Genomic DNA, 20,932 nt, shown 5'->3' with positions numbered 1-20,932 from the left:
CAATATTCCTTCATTCATATTATTAACAAACATCATTAACATTTATAATTATCAAATTATAAACTATAGGCGGAAAGATAATTAAATCATTCACGTAAATTTTAATGAGCACCATTGAATCGCCTTCCAACACTAAAACTAATTAAAAGTAAATAACGTAAGTAAAGTTAAATAAGTAATGTAACTAAACATAACATTAACGAAGCCCGTTCATTTTTTATTAATCTATTTACAATATGCAAGATATGATTTTGAAATATAAAAAAAAAAATAAAAATTTATATTATTACATATTGTACTATTAATGATCAATCTTTTGCATAACTTTGTCCAAAATTGGTAAAGATTTCATGTGATCCGTCACACTATCCAGGCCAAATCTTACCAATTCGAAATTTTTGTAAATAAAATACAATATCCCAAAATAGAACAGATAGACGGTAATTATGTGAATGACGTACATTCTGTAAACAGAATACGAGTTATATAATTCGTAAAAATTACTAATCCAAACTCTCTGACAATGGCGTAATATTATAACGCTTACATCGCTTGGTGCCTTCGAGCTTTCGGCAACGTGGATAAATTTTCTTTCATGCAATACTGCCTTGCGCCTAAGACGCAAGTTTTTATATACTCATTGTCATCGATAGACAACAAATCAATTGGAAAGATCTCTTTGTCCTTGGGGCTCATTTCACCCCACAATATCAACAAGTTCGTGTTATGGAAAACCCATTCCCTCGTAGTGAAATATTGTAAAAGTTCAAGCCCAACCGAGATACGGTTTTGTATACGAACCATGCTAAAAAAAAAATATAGTAATAGTATAATAACAAAAAAAAAAAAAAACATGAAACTCACGCGTGAAACTCTGAATTGTACAACTGACTTACATAACCTCTAAAAGAAAAGAGAGAGAAAAAAAAAATATATATATATATAGATCGGTGAAAGTTACAAGAGACTTACAATCTTTTTTGTCGAAATATCAACATGAGGAAATCGATGAAGTATGCCGGTATAATGTGAAAAAAAAAGACGATTAGATTGTGCACGAATTTGCTGTTATGTATATCCCCGTCCGGATACCAAATTTGCCCTTCGAAAGGATACTGATAAGCAATCTTTTTCCCTTTCCCCAGTATCTCTCCCCAGGTGATAGGTAACACGCCACTTTGCGTAATATTATAAACTGGTATACTTGTACTTCTAGCGAAGAAAGAAAAAAAAAAATTGATAAATGTGAAACAATTAACAACAAATGTGAAATAATATAAATGTGAAGTAATATTAGAATTATTTGGGAAAGATAATTGAAAAGATAATTAAAACTTAAAAGGTATTATAACGAAACGGATTATTTGTAAAAAAAAAAAAAAATAAAAAATAAAAAAAAGAAATGCTAATTACTTTTTATTTGTAGCAGTTTTATGAGCAATGGAGATTAAAGAGTTGATAGCAAAATCAACCGGTATCACTTCGGCGTGATAGTTTTCATTGCAAAGCATTGATCTTATAACTCCTTTGCCTGCACCCACCATAATGCCCACGGGTCCATTCAGATTATCCACCCAACCAGGTAACGGCTCTGCCAAAGCTGGAGTTACTGTAAATATGACATACATAAAAGTTGATTTCACATAAAGATTTTGACAAACTCGTTCTATTCGTTATCTTGGTATAACTTATAAATATGTATACTACAGGTTAAAATATTTTCATTTGCATTAACATTGATATTTTGAAATAACTATTCAGTTGAAATAAAAGACAAAGATAGCTGCCCATATCCTCAAATATTTCTGTTTCCTTGGAATGAAGTTTATATAATAAAAGTATAATTTGCATTTATAATTCTTTATTTATTTATTTATTTATTTTTACCTATCGATGGCCTCGCGATGCTACAAGGTAAATTTGGATATTCATCTGCTACTAATTTCTCGGCCAATCTCTTTGAATATGTGTAAGTATTTGGATGAAGATTCAATAACCTATATTTAACGAAATCAATATGGATTAGTTTAATAAACGGATAACGTATGCTAATATGGAAGATCAAAGAATGAATAATTGAAAAATATTATATAACGAAAAAATTAATTGATTCTTCTTATTTCTTATAGGAGAGAGTGAATTACTTGGGTGTAATGAGATCGATAGCACTTTCATCTAGCCATTCGACCATTTTCATAACATCGTGAGGGTCGGTAGGCGGGTCGTACACTTTTTCATCGAGTTCCTCTTTATCGGCATAACAGAAAGCCGTGCTTAAATGTACAAATGTTTTCAACCTTTTCATTTTTTTAGCCAATTCTAATATCCTTTTCGTTCCAACCTTAAACAACAACAGTGTTAACGAGATAATAAAAGATAAATTAAAAATAAAAAAAATAATAAATAAATAAAATAAAAAAAAAAAATAAAAAATAATAAATAAATAAAATAAAAATAAAAAAAATTAAAAATAAAAAAATATCTTAAAGTTGAATAATATTTTTTTTTTTTTTTCACTTAAATAATTGATACTTTAAACACATTGTAAAAGTATATGTGGAAGATGGAATAATTGAATTGATGAATTTACCGTGTTCATTTCTATAGCATCCTTTAATTTAGCTTCTAATTTAAGAGTTGCTGCAAAATGGAATACTATGTCAATTTCGTTCATCAATATCTCCGATTGTTCTTTAGTCAGTCCTAAATTCTCCGCGCTAACATCCCCATTCAACGTTACTATTTTCTTCATCATTTGTGATTTTTGTTTTCGTATTCTTTGAAACATCTATTTAAATTTATTTCGATTTTAATCATTATAAGTAAACAAACAATAATATCAACGATGAAAAATATTAATATTAATGTAATATAATAATTTACGTTATATAATAACGATTATATTTTAACTACAGATTATATTTCTTATCGTATACACTGTAATAAGTATTATAAGATCAATTTGAGGTCGTTAAAAGAAAAGAAAAAAAAAGAGTTAAATGAGAAAGATAGAGAAGAAGGAAGGGTTTAAATTACTTACGGGCAATTTAAGCATTTCATCCATACGAATTTCTGGAGTACGACCCCTTTTTGGCCGTATCAAAACATAAATTTTATTTATATCGGTGCAACTGTAAAGTAATTTCTCAATAAGAACTTTTCCCATCAAACCGGTTCCACCGGTTACGAAGATATTCTTCCCTTTGTAAAAAGATTGTATTTCCGTTAATTCACTCATATTTTTCTTTCAAATCTAAAACATACAATATTATGAATTGCCCGTTATCATAATTTCTTTCGACTTATACAAAATTTATAATATAAAAATTTTTTAAATAAGAGAAGGAATTAATCGAAAATTGATCATCAATAATTATTGTTGTGTTATGAATTAAATATACGCTATGTATATCGATCTTAATTTCTTGTTTTAATTTATTATACATATATGTATACGAATAAAATAAATTAGTTCGATAATAAAGTTAAAATGTATATGTGTGGATATTTTGTTTTTATGCAATCGTAAATTTCTCTTTTTTTACGAAAGAGTGATTTTTTTAGACAATCGAAATTTCATCGATCGAGGTCAAGGTTTCTTAAAATAAAATTAATTTATATAATCTTGTCGCTGCTATTTCCTATCTTGATATTTTTTTCTCCTTTCATTTCTTTCTCGTATTATGTTACATTCTCAAAACAGCATATCATCAATTTTTTAACAGAACGTGTTTTCACAGAATAGACATGATCGGTAATAATAAATAAATAAATTGGAAAAATTTTTCGCATACGAATGATGAATTAAATTAAAAATTTAATTTTTTTTTTATATTATTTATTATATATATTCATTATTTAGTTTTTTTTTTAGTTAGTTAATTTATTATTAAGAATAATGATTTTAAATAAAAATTTAATTTTTTGAAATTTCATAAATATCTTTCAATTAAATAAATATATAATTTAAAATAATAAAAATATATTCTTAAGATCTATAATTTAAAAATTCTCTGCTTTTAATGTTTTCTAATTTTCAATCATTATTTTTTTCGAATTTTTAATTTAATTCTTGGTGTAACTGTTTCGCAATAATTGCATGTTCATCAATCTATAAATATTGGCAAAGTTCACTATTCCGTTACATAAACAAAGTTCAAAAGAAAATAAAATTAAACTAATCTTTTTTAAGTATTGTGTAATTGAATACTTTTTACATCTTTAATTATTAAAAAAGTAAACACACATTATTGTGTTAATATATTGCATAATCAAAATATTTGTGTAACTCATAATTTTTAATTAAACAGAATTTAATTTATTAAATAATAAATAATATAGTAAATTTATTTTGCAATAAAATAATTATTTGTTTGCTCGTGTTGTGAATTAGAATTTATTCGCCATATATTCTCTTATGACATTTTAATCTTCGATCTTGTCAAATTCTTTCAATTTCTTAAGAACGAAAATCAATTGTTTTTTTTTTTTTCCAAAAAAAAAAAAACATTTCAATTACAAATATTCGACATTTAATTGAAGAATAAAACAAATCGAAATGAGTAATTATTGTTGAAAAAGGTTGAATAATATAATATACTGTTTTGATTCATTAAGAAAATCATTTTCTCGTTATATGAACAAGATGAACCGTAATCACATTTACGATATAGTTGTACGTCGCGTGTACTCGAGAGTGAGTGAAAGTATTTTCGAAACACATGATTCCATATTTTTATCGGATGAAATATTTAAACATGATATATGAACATCTAAGTTATGAAATAAATTTTACTATGATATAATATATATAACTATGATGTCGAAAGAATTTTTTCTGAGAAAGAAATATATATCAAATACTATTCATTATTTATTTAATTATTTTATTTATTTTATATACGTGTTTCGTATTTATGATATTAAATTTCACTTAATTTTCATTTATGTGTAATGTATAAGCATTTGTTTCATTTTAGAAATTATAATGCATTTTTTAAATAATTTTTAAATGAAATATGTTGTTATTCTAATTTTCTATTACTTATAAAAGAATAAGATATTAGTGAAATTAATGCTATCAACTTAATAAAACAACATTTCGATCAATAATGTAACGAGTAAATGTACGAGAAAAATTATATGGATATTTAAGCTAAACAAATTTCAAAAAAAGTATATAGATTGTTATAAGAAAGATATATTAATTATAATATGTAGAATATATCACGCAATAGTATTAGTCAGCGAAAAAGAACAGAACATGCAATTAATCTGCAATTTAAAAGTATTTAGAATCGATACGCTGCAATGTGATGACTGGCGAAAGAATTTGCCTTCGTCAAAAAAGAGCATTGCACGAAGCACATAAACGATGATAAAGTTCGAGCACAATTTATTTCATCGGAAAGTGAACGGTTTACTAAATCGATAGTATAAAATGTGGCAACACCGAATAGGATTCGCTTTCTTAAGATCCTCTCAACTATAATATTAAATTGAAATTACAAAACTGGAATATAGTTCAAAATGTACAAGCTTAATGTTCTGTAAAATAATTTATGTACGATTGTTTTTTTTTTTTTTTTTTTAGCAAATAAGAAATATATATACTTGTATATTTTCATTTTATCGAATATTTCTAATTGCAATTAATTCAGTTCCTCGAAATTCATAATAATGATATTTTCCATAATAATGATGAAATATATAGATTAATATATACAAAAAATTATTTAAAAGTTTGGTCATGAAATCTTTATCTTAAATTATATTAAAAATGATTTTTGCAAATTTTTTATTTAATAAGGACATAGAATAAACATTGTTGTTTTCTCATATTTATAACTTCAACAATTCATAATGATAGAACGATGTTTTATTATTAATTAGTCGAATTGAAGTTTTTTAATAAAATGTTGATCTCGATAATTGTTTTCTTATATTTTACATTTAAAACTTCGAGTTATCGAATTACATATTTGGCATAAAGCAGGTAATATCTTGTATTAATTCATGTATTATTAAAAAATTGAACATATAATTAATCGATAATCGATAATCATAATCGAAATCAAATCGATTTTAAAGAAATCTATCCATTGACTCAGAAAATGAATATTATATTGATATTTATATTATCATTTGATTTAATTGATATTTATATTATCATGTGATTTAATTAAAACATCATAACATTATCAATAACATCAATGAAAAATATTCACGAATTATAATTATAAATTAATGAGAAATACAAAACTGTTATAATTATCACAAATTATTATATGAAACGTTTAATTAATTAAATTAATTTAATATTTATTACATTTAATTTTTGATGATATTGATTATATATTTATTAATTTTAAAAGTATGTTGCTAATATAAAATCACAACTTTTTTTATTTTTATAATTTTTATATTTTTATATGAAATTAATTTCCAACGTTCATTTTTTTTAAATAAAAATAAAATGTTTTAATATAAAAGATATTTTTTCACTGCAAAATCAAATAAGATTCCAGAATTTTATAAAATTCTTTTAACATTAGATATTGAAAATTTTTCAAAGAGAGTTTATTTTAAATAATTGTTTAATTTTTATTCTAATTCGATAAATTTGGAATAACTATTTTAAACTTTTCACAAGTAAATTACATATAAAGGAAATGAAGCGATACAAAAACCAAACGATACATAAAAACAAACAAGTATCATTTCACTTGTCCGTTACAGCGCAATTACTTTCTATATTCGTAAAAGATCAAACAAATGAATAAACTATAAAATATAACTTTATAAAATTTCGTTAAATAGACACAATCAATTGAATAGGAAATTGAAAATAAATAAAACAACAAAAAGATTGAAAATTACTTTAATTATATAGTAATTATTTGTCATATAATAGAAAATTATATATCAGTAAAAGAAAAAAAAAATAACATAGAAAAGACATGAAAGAAAAATGTACTTACTTGGTCAAACTAGTTCGGTAAAAGCAAAACAAAATTTAATATTTCAATGCGTAAGATTGGTAGAAGAATTGCAAATATAACGGGTAATCAGTTGACCTAAACCAAAGTATAGGAAGAACAGTCGTGGACCACTGTGTTCGAACCTACTGAGCTTCAACGTAGCTGACTTGATTGTAAGAGTCGAAGCAGGAGTAATATTGTATCCCCACCTGTGCTTAGGTTAACGAATTACACTTTTTCTTTCAGTTCAAACAAACAATTTTTCTTGCGGCATCTTTATCGTTCGATGCATCGTATTACAAAAAAAAAAAAAAACGCGCATTTTGTTTTATTTTTCATTGTAAACTTATTCATTAATATTGCTTCCAACGTCAAATGTTAAATGATTCTGAAACTGATTGATTATTGTTATTTAAATTCCAACCACCAATTTTTCTATAAATTTAATACAATTTCGCTTTTAATATAAATTTTACCAAATAGTCAAATAAATCTTTTTTTTAAATAACAAGATAATTCTTTAAACAATATACTTTTTTATAAAAAATATGTAATAATTCAATTTAGATATAATAATTTTTATTGTTAAGTAAATTGAATATATTTCAATTTTTTTCAATTAATATTTTTTTCTAAAAATCTTAAGTTCAATAATTTGTAATATGCTGCTAATTTCCAAAAATATTTTTATAATATAATATTACAATATTTTTATATATTCATAATACATAATAAAATTATGAATATTTTTCTTAAATCTTCTTTATAAGTAATATTTAAAGATATTTAAAGATGGATAAGATGTTTGATAATTATAAAGTAAAACAATTAAAGAAAATTAAAAACATTACATGCAATTTTATTTCTTTCATTCGTTAATTATTATTTATATAATTTTATAAGTATATATAAAAAAAACCTGCATAATATTTGTATGCATTTTGAAAAAAAAGGAACAAATACGAGATATTTTTAAAACTTAAGAATCTTCAGAATCTTACAATTGAGATTATCAATTCACTTACAAAAAAAAAATTAATATTACTCTTCAAAAAATTTATATTAAAAAAATTTATATTATATTAAATAATTTATTACATTGCTTATATAATTTTCTTTCTTTTTAAATACAATTAATACAAAAAATATTATATAATTTAATTGATATAGTTTCAATTGAAATATTTTTGCATATAATATTCCTTTCACTAATTTTATTTATATCGCCTTATATTTTTGTATATCAAAAATTTTCGTTATGCAAAGTGTTACATAAAATCAATGTACATTATGGTTCATTGACATTTGAGTATATTACTCTTTTAGAAAATCTCTTTTTATCTTCCGCTTTTCTCTCTCTTATTAGTGTTAATTATTGAATATTTATATTAACTATATTATTTATTTATTTAAAGTTAATAAACATATTTAATATATTAGAACATAAATTTTTTTATAAATTTTTTATAACAAAATTTGATTGAAAAACTATTTAAAATATACGAATAATATATATAATATAATATTATAGATAATTACATAAAAGATATGTTTTATATGTTATACATTTAAACAAATATAAATTATACATTATATGTATATTATACATTATTATTATATATTATTATTATTATTACATATGTATATATGTATATATCAAATACACTATATATTTATATTTAAAAATATAATTCATCATGAATGAATCTTTGATGTCTTTATTTACTATTCTTTCATTAAAATGTTTTAATGATTTTTGTTTACAATATGAAAATTAAATAATAATTATTTATATTTATTTTCAAATATTGTCTTTACATATGTTTCACATTTAAAGTGCTTTACTAACATATCTTTTACACTGCATTATCTTTGCGAGAATTCATATTAAACGAATCCCTGTTATATGAGGATTTATTATATATCATATAATTCATTTTTATCATTTTTTTTTAATTTTTTGTAAAGATAAGAAATTCATAAAAAATGTTTCAAATTTCATATATTTCATCGTAAAAAAATGGTGTCTATTTAAAAGTGTTGTTCTATTGTTAGTATTAAAGAATGTAAACATTCCATTATTAATTTAATAAGTAAAAAAAAAAAAAAAGAAAGTAAAAATGTCTTCACATACTACACCGATTGTCGACGAATTGGCGAAGGATTATGCAAATTATTTAAAACTAGATTTATCTGGTCAAGTATGCACTTTATTATACATAACCTCAATATCAAAATATTAATTTATTATCAAAGAATATTTTTTTATATCTTATAGTTGCAGAAATCTATATATATTAAAATATAAAATACAATACAACATTACATTCCAGATGAAGAATTTTCATGAAACCATTGAAGATGTAATGATGCGTTTAGAAGAATTTCAATCAATTATTGAAATGGTTAGAAATCATAATTTAATCTAATGATATATTTTCAGTAAATATATGATATAAATATTATACTTTATTTTAAAAGGTTCAATCTGAAAATAGCCAATGTATCGATCAACATATACCAAGATTAAAAGACATGCAACAAGAAGTTATCAATCTTACTAGGCGAATAGATGCATTAGAACATGTTATAGCAATGATTAATGTAAATCTAACAACATTAGAAGCTGCTGTTGATAATGCAGAAACTGAACTAGGAATTTCTGATAGATTATTTGGAATGTTAAATCGTTTATCTTTCTTTGTAAGTTTCTATTATTTTTTTGATATTGTAATTAATAAAATTAACTGAATTCTTTTATTTCAGAAAAAAACTCAGGAACCTATAATATCAAATAGATTACCAGAATATGAACCTCCAACAATTTATAGAACTGATGATTATTTTAAGAATGAATGAAATAATATTTTATTTTGAAGTAAAATAATAGATTCAATTATTTTCATAAATTAATTATATCAAATAATGAAAAAAAAGTTCTTAATTCTTAAGAGGTATGTATTAAGAAGTATTAAATGAATTTTATAAGTATAAAATAAAAATATTTCAATAAACTTAATTATTTTCAGGATTAATATAAAATATTACAAACAAATACATTCATTAACAAATAAAATATCATTATAATTTGAATTTAATAATAAATATAAAATGATTTTATGAATTTGATATATTTTACTAATTTTAATATTTTACAAATCTAGCCATTAACATGCTGGAAGAGTACAAGTCTTTAATTGTGCTTTCTTTTCACCTAATGAACAACTTCCACCTATGCAATGCCTCCATCTTGTTAGTTTCCCTATACCACAAGTAACACTACAACTTGACCAGTTTCCCCATTGATCCCATATTTTTGGTCCTTGACGATTCATTCTATCTGTCATTAAAATATTTGATTTCTAAATAAAAATATTATTACTAGAAAGGTTAAAAATATCATTAAAATATTATTTTGTTATATAATTACATTATAATTACATTAATTTGTTAAAAAATTATAAAGTATTAAATTTTAAAATTAATATTATTTAATAATATAATTAATAATAATGAAACCAATTGTTTTTTAATAAAAACAATCTTATGATAACCTTTAAATTTAGAATAATTATATTTATTGAATAACAATAAAATAATAAATTTTTTGCTTATAACTTATACTTTGTTTTTCATTTTTTTCATCTTTATCTTCATCATTCATAATAACAGATGTTTGTGTTTCATGATGCAAATTTTCATTTTGAACGTTTGTAAGTTTAGATACGGAAACTGATTTCTTATAAGGTTTTAATATGGTGTTATTCAAATGACTTTCGGATTGAAAAAATAATAAACATTCCATAAGAACAAATAAAATGATGAATGATTTAAGAAACGATTTTATCAAATTATATAACATAATTTACATTCTTATTAATTAATTTCACGTAATATTTTTTATTGACTGAAATTATCTATTAATAGACAAAATTATCTAATAATATTTTAATATAATAGAAAAATAAAAATAAAGAGTAGACAATATTTTTATATAATAAAAAAAATTAAAGATATAAATCTAATTTGATAAATCTAATTTAGAATTATATGTAATGTAATAATTATAAATAATGTTTAAAATCATGAATATAATTAGTATAAATATGTATATATAGAAATATATTTCGATGATCAGTAAAATGCTCCTTACATATAAATGATTTAAAATATTTATATATATTTTATCCAACTATATAAAAAATATTACAATTTATTTTACTAATCTTACTGAATAAGTAGATAAATAAATTACAATTAAATATGAATATGAATATATGTATTTCATCTTCATTATGTATTTTCTCTTTTTAAATTTATTATTTAATTTTAATTCCAAGCCAATTAAGAATGTTTTTAGATTCACATTCTTTTAAACGACATGTTTTTATTTGTGCTTTCTTTAATCCTTTTGTACAATGTTCTGCTGCGCAATGACGCCAACGAACTTGACGACCATTTCCGCATGTTACACTGCATGAACTCCAATTACCCCACCCGTCCCATGATTCATTACCTATATATTAAAAAATATAATATTTAAAGAATTATTTATCTTACTGAGATATTATTTAGATATCTTATTAGTTAGATAATAATTATTATTATCAAAATCAAAAAAATAATCTCGAAAATCTGATACGAGTTAAAATGAACAATACCAGATTTAATCCAGACATAACATATTGATACTGAATTGACTGATACATAATTGACAAAAACAAGGGTTAATATGCATAAATTTATACATATATAATCATTCTTACTAGTAGAATCATTCTTTTTAGCATCTTTTACATATCTCAACAATTTCTTTTGTTTCTTTCTTTGTAACTGCTCATTACTTATATTATTTTCAAAATGTGTTTTTTTTAAATAATTAAGTAATTTGCGTTGGCGAATTGTTGAAGTTTTATAATTGAATGGATTATAATAAAATCTTTCATCATACCATAGTACTAATTGACCAAACTTAAAAGAAAAAAAAAAGATCCAACATAAAATTAAAATTAATATTAATTTAAAATTTTTTACATACATATATATATATATATATTATTGGAATGAATAATATGCTTATTTTAAACAACTGACCTTGATATATTTGCATTCTTTGTTATTCAATACAAAAAAAGACGGAATAATTTTCTCTTTAATATTTCCCCGATTTTTTTGCAAGGAATTCAATTCAGTGGAAAAAGAGCTTACTTCTTCATTATTGTGTATACTAATTTCACAAACTTAAGGTTAAGCTTCATAACTAATGTAATAATGTAATTGATAAATAATAAATGATTATAAAATGTTCAATAAAACATAAACAAATTATATAAACAAAATATCATTTTTCATACCATTTATAAATTACGTGGGATTTCAAAATATTTGGATTTATTATTAAAGAATTTTTCTTTGATTTAAAAATATATAACTTTTCAAAATTAATTCCATTATTAAATTTTTCTAAAATAATACAAGTTAATAACAATGTAAATAATAATCGCATATCATATTAAACTTCTGCAATATTTTATCAAAGAAATACGACGATATATTAATAAGATAAATTGAACATTAATGGGTTAAAAATTAACATACTTAATGAAATAAATAAAATTTGACAGCATTATATATCTATATTATGTGTACATATATATGTGCGCGCGTATAGAAAGTTATTTATGATAAAATATATTGTAATTACAATTAATTATATTTGCGTATTATTAATGCAATCGCTGACAGAAAGTCCAAAATTTCATCATCTTTTAAAATCTATAAATTTATATCTTTCAATGTTTATCGCTTTTTGTATCAATCAATTTCAATAAAATTTTTAACATATATATATAACTGACATAAATCTGTAAAGTATATTTAACTTTTTATTACAGATTCAGATAAAAGTGATAAAAAAGTGATAAAAAATCGATCTTTACTATTTTCTTTGCAATTTAAATCAAATGAATTTTTTTACAATAATAAACATCTAATAAGATAATCTAATTTCTCAAGAAAATTCAAGTGATTTAATTTAATTTTGAAATAATAATTATAATTAATAATATATTTAAAGAATGATCAAATATTTTTTTCAGGATTATATTTAGAAATAAAAAATCAAATCATAGAAAAAAGGAAAAAGAAAAATAGATAAAATTAGATTATAATTAATATATAATAATATTTAAGTAATAGACATGTATATATTTATTTATTAAAATGTATATCCTTATTTTTATAACTTCTAAGATATATTTTACAATGTAACAATTTTTTATGTGAATATTATACATTTTATAGTAATCATATTTTTTATACAAAAATATTTATTTAATTTCTGCAACTTATTAGAGGCATTTGTATTAAATCACAGTTTTAAATGATTATGCTAATGAGATGATTCATAATCGGAAAAATGCTTTATAGGCACGACCATTTGGAATTTGTCCTTGAAGTCTTAATCTTCTAACTGCTTCTCTTAAATGTTTTGGTTGTAATGGTCCTGATTCTTGATGAGCTTCCATGACATCAAGAGCTAGTTTAAAAATTATATTTAAATAAAAAGAAAAAATTGTTTTTTCTCATTAAAACTTATTTTTCATTATTAGAAATATTAATATTACCTTCTTCTACTATTTCTCCAACAAATACTTTTGCAATACCAGACATAGCAATAACTACATTCTGCGATACTGAACAACCTGTTATAGTTTGCATAATCTGGAATACAAAATACAATTTATGATAGATATTAAGATATTAAAAAATACGAAACACATTAATATGAAAAAATAAACACAATTACTCTTTTTATTGCTGCTTTTGGAAAAGCAGCTCTTCTATACATTTCATATCTATCTAATTGGTCTTCTGTAAAATTTGATACTAATACTCTGTTAACAAACAAATATTATTGTATTTATATTTAAGTAGTATGTATAATTATAATAATAACAATGTTAAAAAATACGTACTGCATTTTCTCCCTTTCTTCCTCTTCCAATTCTTTTTTACTTTTCTCTTTACTTTCTCTTCTTTCTTTAACATTTGTTGGATTTGCATGAGGTAGTACTATATCATTTTCAAATATATCTTCCGTTGTTTGTTCTTCTTCCCTATTATCATTTTCATGTTTGACAATTTCCAATTGATCTTCTACTACTGTACATAACAAATTAGAACCTACTTCTTCTCCATCAGATTGAGATTGCGAACTCATTGCATCATATTCTATCTAATAAAAAAATAAATACATAATTACAATAATAAAACTATATAAATTTAATTTTTATTTAAAAATTAATTTATTATTTTTATTTCAATTTTACACTCATGATATAATTATCCTATTTATATACCTTAACTTGTACGTTATCATTATCATTAACATCTATTGATTCTACATCTTTAGTTCCAGAATTTTGTGAAGGACTACCTTTTTCTTCCTTTCCTTCAATATCTATATGTTCACTTTCATTCCCAGAATCTTCTTTTCCAAAAATATTATCCATTGTATAATAAAATACACTATAAATTATAAATAATATAGAAAATGTATTTGATATTTAAAATGAATTATTTTAGGTTACAATACATATCATAATAAATATTGATGAAAAATTTACATGAATTTTATGAATATTTAATTAAAAAATATAATTGAATAAATAAATTAAAATAAATTTTCTAAATATATAAATATAATTATCTTGATTTATTTAATATTTTAATGTAAATTATAAGAAGATAGCCTTACCTAGTAGTACTTAATTATTTATGGTTTAATTCAAATAGACCCGCCATATTTTCGATTTATAAAATATTACGTATCATATAAATTATGAAACAATATAATCGAAAACATAATAAATTTTTTTTTTAAATTTTATATAATATAATTAATGTTATAGTTTTTAATTATTTTAATTTATAGTAAAAATAAATAAATGTTGCGATAATTATATAAAACTTAATATAATTATAAAATAAATATTTAATTTAATAAATTAACAATTTTAATAACTTATATTATTAAAAAATATCGAAACAAATTATTATAAAATTTTAAATTAAAATGATCTTAAATGATACTTATTTATATTATTTAAAAATTAAAAATTAAATTAAAATGAAAATTTTAAAAGATAACACATAATATCTTGATGTAAAAATCTATGCAATATATAATGTAAAAAAGCATAGATACTAAGTATAAAATATTTCATTGTCGGCGAGAATATTTTTACAAATCAAAAGACGAGGGATCGCAACGTGGCGCCAACTGGTGGTCAAGTGAAATTTAGTCGACAGTGTCGCGACGCCGCAACGTATTTGTCAATATCTCATCATTTTCACGATTTTTACGGTTCATACATGTTCATAAGAAATTATCGCGCAATTTTTATCAAGGCAAGTGATTTTAGTGATCCAAATAAAAAGAAATTTACTATTCTATACGAATCGATATATAAACCAAACTGAAAAGTGAAGAGTTTTCAGCGCGGAAAAAAGACATCGAGAACTGACCGGGACTCGAAACGATAGCTGGTAGCTCGGTAGGTCTGTAACTCGGCCGAGTATATTATCTATCTTATTTAAGGGTCGGGGGAAGCGCGGTGGTGAGTGAGTGTAATACAGTGAAATATCAAAGATCGAGAGTAACAGTTAAAGAGCTGACGCGATTCTAACATCCAAGCATCAAATACCGGGCCTACGAATGCAGTTTCAAGACGGAATCGCGTTTTAAGATGTGAGTAATCGTGCCGGATTTCACGAGAAAATTGTAGCGAAAGGAGAAGAAAAAGTTTCATTGCCAGTGAACATTGCATTCATCGCAACGGCTCTTCATCAAGTATAAGACAGTGGAAAAAATTGTCTTTGTAGACGGTACGGAAAACTGCCGATACAAGTAGAAAATATTATTGTAAATACAATTCATCTATATCGAACTCTGCACAACACATAACCCTTTATGCATATTCGCGCTTAATTCGCGCACGTCTTTTTCTATATCATATATCATGTGCTTTATCAATGATGTCGGTTTTACTTATACTTTTGTATTCGCATACCTATGAATATCATGACAGAAACGTGAGTAAAATCGGTCTTGTTTTTTTAAAAACTTTAATTCTTCCACGATTTCTTTCTTCCATAAAAATGTCACTCTCGTTTTAGCTTCGAATTTTGATTTATCAATTTTGGTCTTCTAAACATTTACATTAGATTGGATGTTGTATTAATTTTTTTAATATTTTTTTAGAAAAATATATATATTTATTATAATACATATGTACAAACTTTGTTATTCGATGAATTAATTATTTCCTTCATATTTTTTTTCTCAATTTTATAACATGTATTTTTTTAGTATCATAGTATCAAATAATTCATCAACAATTCGATCTATGAAATATTATTAAATATACTTTTAATAAATTATATTTAATTAATTTATTACATATATATATCGCCAAAATACATTAGATTTTCAAAGATTATTTTTTTAAAAATATTAATCATATTATTTGAATAAAATTTCATAAATAATATATATCTTTAATGAAAAGAAATCTATTTCTCTAGAATTCTATATTACAATAACACAGTTCGTTATTGTAAAATTCATTTCTTATTGCATGCAAATAAAAACATGTATTAATACATTTGTAATACACACATATATATATATAAATGTGAGCATCATCTCTATTATTTCAAATATGTATATACCTATTAATCATAACATATTTTTCATTTCTACTGTATGGATATCAGTTTATAATATCTGCATTATGCATTCGGAACTTCAATGCTTTCAAACAGTATATTTTCAAGGACAGTTTCTTTAAATGAGATGCTCCCTTTCACAATGTTTACCATTCAGAGATATACGTGATATGAGAGATATACGAATTAGGTGTACGAATTTAGTTAAATACTATCGTATTTACATAAAAGCACGCGTAAAAGGAGCGGCGTTGAAACTAAAGGTAGAGTGGAGACGGTCGTTGGCCGAAGGAGAAACGACCCAGCAAGTCTTGCTCGAGTCAACGGAGGAGAGCCTGTTTCGCTACGGGGAACACGTATCTTCGTCGCGGTTGAGTCTGTTCAACCTGTCGGGCTTTCAAGTCAAGCTCCGCGAACAAACGATAACGTTACCTCAGCACGCGAATAAAGTAGCTTCTTTTTAATTTACCATTTTATTCTTCGCTTTGTAATTAATAATTCGCTTTTTCTTTGTCAATTTTATGAATTATTTTATGAATTAAGTCTATTTTAAGTATACATATATATTTTCAAATTATACATATTATTTTTTGTGTATTTTCTTTTTATTCAATTCAATCGAATCGTTGTAAAAGCAATTGTATATTTGAATAACGATACAAATTAATTTAAATAATTTAAATATGGTACATAAAAAGCAAAAGAAGCGTCAAAATTTAAAAATTCGACAAGCATAGTAGTCACGTACGAGATATGGAATATGTGTTTACGGTAATCGGCGTCGCGGAGGTCAATATACCGTTAGAGACACCACGATATTCTTTTCTTTCTTTTCTATTTCGCTGAACGCGTCACGTAGCACTAACTTACGAGCATCGCATTTTCCATTTCTTATAAATTAACTTGATCTTACGGAAAGCGTTCCTACAATTAGATAATGATATGATATAATTATACGATGTAATACCTATTTTGCATCCAAGTGAGTTTATAATATCGTTATTCGAGAATATATCACTTTTAATTTTATTCTCGTTCTTTAAGAAGATTCAATCCGTAACGATCCTTTGTCTTTGATTTTTATTGTACCTTAAAAAAATCTTAATGGATTTCAAGCCAGTTTAATGTGTTAATATCTATGCAACGATGAATCATTGGTATTTTTTCTGCACAATGTTTTGTTAATAAGTTAGAGTTCAGTTAAATATCTCTCTTGTTTTCATTGAACGTTAAAAACATCACGTATAATCATCATAAGTAGATATATTATTCGTGCACAAAATTTACTTAGTCTTTGCAGTATATTTTATCATATATAATTTTGTTCGTTTTAAACTTTTCTTAACAAGCATTTAGAAGTCAAATAAAAATTTTCATTGACAAATATATTACATTCGAATTAGTAATGGAAATGAATGATCCGCGATCTATCATATGATGTACAAATAACAAATACTCGTAGCACATACATCTCGTTTTTTTTTTCACTTCATTGAATATGAGATTACAATTAGATTTACGTTTAGACATTATAAATATAAATCTTGATTTATTCACGCTTATATATGCTTTACGATTCAGCTATCGGGTTCTTGACTCTAACATTACAAATAAAGCGAAGTTTTACGTAAGTACTTTCTATCCACGAGAATATACTCGCCTTATTATGCTTGTTTAGAAATGTCGAAATATAACTTCCAACCATAAAGGTCTTCTCATATCGATCGAAATTTTCACGATTTAATTTTTCGAAAATAATTCAATGAATATTTCTCACTATCGATAACATCGATAGTCGAATCGAATATTTAACATTATTCATTTTCCATAATATTCTTTTCTTCTTTTTCTTCTTTTTTTCAAAAAAAAAAAGGGGGGATATTATCAAATGTGCGTGTAGTATCGATCATGATGTTAACAGATTTTTTTTTACAATTTATTTCTTATATTAATTATTAATTATATTATTAATCAAAGTATATTCAATATTGAGAATAANGGGATATTATCAAATGTGCGTGTAGTATCGATCATGATGTTAATAGATTTTTTTTTACAATTTATTTCTTATATTAATTATTAATTATATTATTAATCAAAGTATATTCAATATTGAGAATAATCTAAAGCTCTTTTATTCTGCAGGTGCGAAGAGGCTACAGAAGTGGAGACGCATCATCAGCAAACGGCAGCAACAACGATGGGCGTCGCCGAGGATGAGACGCCGTCCTCTTTGACTTCTCATCCTAACCCTAACGTTAACAACCCCAACCAAGAAGGTACGTGTCAGAACTGTGAGTTCTTTTTGAAAATACAAATATTTTTTTTTTTTTTTCTTTGGCGCATTTGTGTGCATCTACCGAGATATATATATGTATATGTGCCAACATATACATGCCCATGAATATCCAAATTATTTAGCAATTATGAATATTAAAATATTAAAATAATTAAATAATTAAATAATTTTTAACAACTTTTATTATTATTATTATTATCATTATTATTGAATTAGAAATACATATAACGAACAAATAGATGTAAGATAATATAATTTTTTTAAAAATTTGCAAATTGTTCACGGTTTGTATCATTTTCTTCGTTTTAACTTGGAAAAACGTTAAGAAACGCGCGGTTATTAATCCGTTTAATTACACGAACACGGAAGTATGTGGAAAGTCTCGATGTGACAAAGCTACACTTCTCACACAACGATTATTGTAGCGAACTTAACGACCCTTATCCTTTTCTCGTCTCTTCCGTATTATTAGCCCGTGTTTTGATCTTAAGCCCACCGAGCTTAAAATTATGGAATACCATAGTTCCCTTTTTGCGGTTTCATCTTTCTAAAAAAGTGTCCTTCGCGCATGCATAAAACGTTCTTTGTCGAAACAAGAATTTACTTAAATTCAACGTATTTGAAAAACAATAGACAATGTTAACAAGTGTTTGAAGGTTAACGGGTTTTTCGAATAAATAAAACTTCTTTTATGACGTAGGTCGGTAAAATAGTATTCATCAATTTTATTCGCGATCCTTAACAAAAACAACTGGAAATGAAATTAATTTTCATATCTATTTTATATATGCTACTTTACGTTAAAATAATAATAAATTGAGAAAATGAATATGAATTTTTTCTGCGTATATATCATACAAAATTGATCCATCGATAAATCTATTTTTTTGTGCAAACGTGATTTTCATCAAGTCGTTTTAAACAACATTCGTTCCCAAAAATAATATTTCTCTATGATATTTTCGAACGAAATTTATTCAACTTTTTTAACTTATGTACTTTTTTAAAATGTTGTGACAACGTTTCAGCATTTGAGTTTATATATATATATATATATATATTGTAAGAATAACAAGAAAAAAGTATTCTTTGTGTCGTGCGACGTGTAATTTATTGTGTAAGGACTATTGTATTCGCAATTTCTATGAAAGAAATGGAAAGTGTGTAAATCTTCTCGTAAATCTCCCTATAATACGCGGAAATAATATCGTTACCATGAATTTCTACCGTAAACAATTCACAATCAAACTTAAAAATCTTTTATATGTGTCTTTGTTATATAGACACGTTATTTATTCTATAAATATCAAATACAGAAAAAAAATTGTAAATTTATAATCGATACAATATTGCAATTCGATATAATAATTATGCTATATCGTAATATTGCATATAGTATGTATCTAAGTTTGACGCAGAAGTACTTACAATGGAGGATCGAACAAGTGTTTCTTTCGATCCTGTTTGAACGAATATAAGAAATATTATCGGTTGGGCATCTTTTATCCGTTATCGGTTGGTAACGTAGATATCTTCGAACGGCAAGCAACAGGATGCATCCGTTCGAATAATGCCGCGTTACAAAGAAATTGTTAAAATCTTCGACGTGGCTTACAATTAGTATTTGTTGATTCATACTATGGTTGTTACCATGCACGTTCCGAGTACTGTGTTGACGTTATTAGAGTGGAAATCCTGCTTGGTTGTATTTATGTGATCGCTCTACCGATTCCTCTTTTTCATAAAAATTATCTTCTAATTCTTTGTGCATTGTTGGAACTAAGTAATTTTTTTTTTTTTTTTTTTTTTTTTTTTTACTTTAAATCTTTTAAACAATAGATACGTTCTTATTTATACGAAATACTTTAAATTTCGATATTTTTATACAACATAAGGAAATAAATAATAATTTAATCAATCT

The 20,932-nt window shown here is 23.9% G+C and overlaps 5 protein-coding genes across 9 annotated transcripts in view; 2 read left to right on the top strand and 3 right to left on the bottom strand.

Annotated features, from left to right (window-relative positions):
* Nucleotides 1–62: 62 nt before the first annotated feature.
* On the bottom strand, nt 63–7,114 carry LOC122718981 (putative fatty acyl-CoA reductase CG5065). Its single transcript, XM_043944464.1, has 9 exons — nt 6,981–7,114; nt 3,041–3,253; nt 2,591–2,788; nt 2,145–2,341; nt 1,888–1,997; nt 1,414–1,609; nt 973–1,212; nt 548–805; nt 63–464 (listed from the first exon to the last, which is right to left on the bottom strand). Exons 2-9 carry the CDS (start codon nt 3,236–3,238, stop codon nt 302–304), a joined length of 1,560 nt encoding a protein of 519 aa, XP_043800399.1. The 5' UTR covers nt 3,239–3,253; nt 6,981–7,114; the 3' UTR covers nt 63–301.
* A 1,752-nt stretch (nt 7,115–8,866) lies between these two features.
* LOC122718828 (biogenesis of lysosome-related organelles complex 1 subunit 4) lies at nt 8,867–10,023 on the top strand. Of its 2 annotated transcripts, none has more exons than XM_043944181.1 (5): nt 8,867–9,181; nt 9,314–9,385; nt 9,462–9,683; nt 9,747–9,934; nt 10,010–10,023. In XM_043944181.1, the coding sequence occupies exons 1-4, from the start codon at nt 9,101–9,103 to the stop codon at nt 9,837–9,839; spliced, it is 468 nt and encodes a 155-aa protein (XP_043800116.1). In that variant the 5' UTR covers nt 8,867–9,100; the 3' UTR covers nt 9,840–9,934; nt 10,010–10,023. The 2 variants fall into 2 exon arrangements, with proteins under 2 accessions (XP_043800116.1, XP_043800118.1); XM_043944183.1 differs by having other exon boundaries at nt 8,868–9,181; nt 9,259–9,385.
* On the bottom strand, nt 10,019–10,824 carry LOC122718829 (adhesion G protein-coupled receptor B2-like; the record flags this gene model as incomplete). Its single annotated transcript, XM_043944184.1, has 2 exons — nt 10,019–10,320; nt 10,605–10,824. Coding segments are annotated over 2 exons (393 nt in total), but the record flags the coding sequence as incomplete, so codon positions are not given.
* A 2,402-nt stretch (nt 10,825–13,226) lies between these two features.
* Nucleotides 13,227–14,785, bottom strand: LOC122718833 (transcription initiation factor TFIID subunit 11). Of its 3 annotated transcripts, XM_043944189.1 has the most exons (6): nt 14,740–14,785; nt 14,342–14,510; nt 13,958–14,217; nt 13,789–13,876; nt 13,607–13,703; nt 13,227–13,518 (listed from the first exon to the last, which is right to left on the bottom strand). In XM_043944189.1, the coding sequence occupies exons 2-6, from the start codon at nt 14,492–14,494 to the stop codon at nt 13,385–13,387; spliced, it is 732 nt and encodes a 243-aa protein (XP_043800124.1). In that variant the 5' UTR covers nt 14,495–14,510; nt 14,740–14,785; the 3' UTR covers nt 13,227–13,384. The 3 variants fall into 3 exon arrangements, with proteins under 3 accessions (XP_043800124.1, XP_043800123.1, XP_043800126.1); XM_043944188.1 differs by lacking the exon at nt 14,740–14,785 and having other exon boundaries at nt 14,342–14,528; XM_043944191.1 differs by lacking the exon at nt 14,740–14,785 and having other exon boundaries at nt 13,958–14,213; nt 14,419–14,510.
* Nucleotides 14,786–15,372: 587 nt separating this feature from the next.
* Nucleotides 15,373–20,932, top strand: part of LOC122718955 (serine/threonine-protein kinase tricornered) — a 37,971-nt gene continuing 32,411 nt past the window's right edge. Inside the window, exons 1-2 of one of the 2 annotated variants that reach the window (XM_043944394.1) lie at nt 15,373–15,732; nt 18,858–18,991. In XM_043944394.1, coding sequence (XP_043800329.1) covers nt 15,731–15,732; nt 18,858–18,991 — 136 coding nt within the window. In that variant the 5' untranslated portion in view covers nt 15,373–15,730. Of the gene's footprint in view, nt 15,870–18,857; nt 18,992–20,932 lie in introns of both variants that reach the window. The other variant, XM_043944397.1, reaches the window with a different exon arrangement.

This window comes from Apis laboriosa, unplaced genomic scaffold, assembly GCF_014066325.1.
Source record: "Apis laboriosa isolate Shangri-la unplaced genomic scaffold, ASM1406632v1 scaffold68_cov148, whole genome shotgun sequence".
NCBI lineage: Eukaryota > Metazoa > Arthropoda > Insecta > Hymenoptera > Apidae > Apis > Apis laboriosa.
This window is presented reverse-complemented; position numbering and strand designations above follow the sequence as displayed.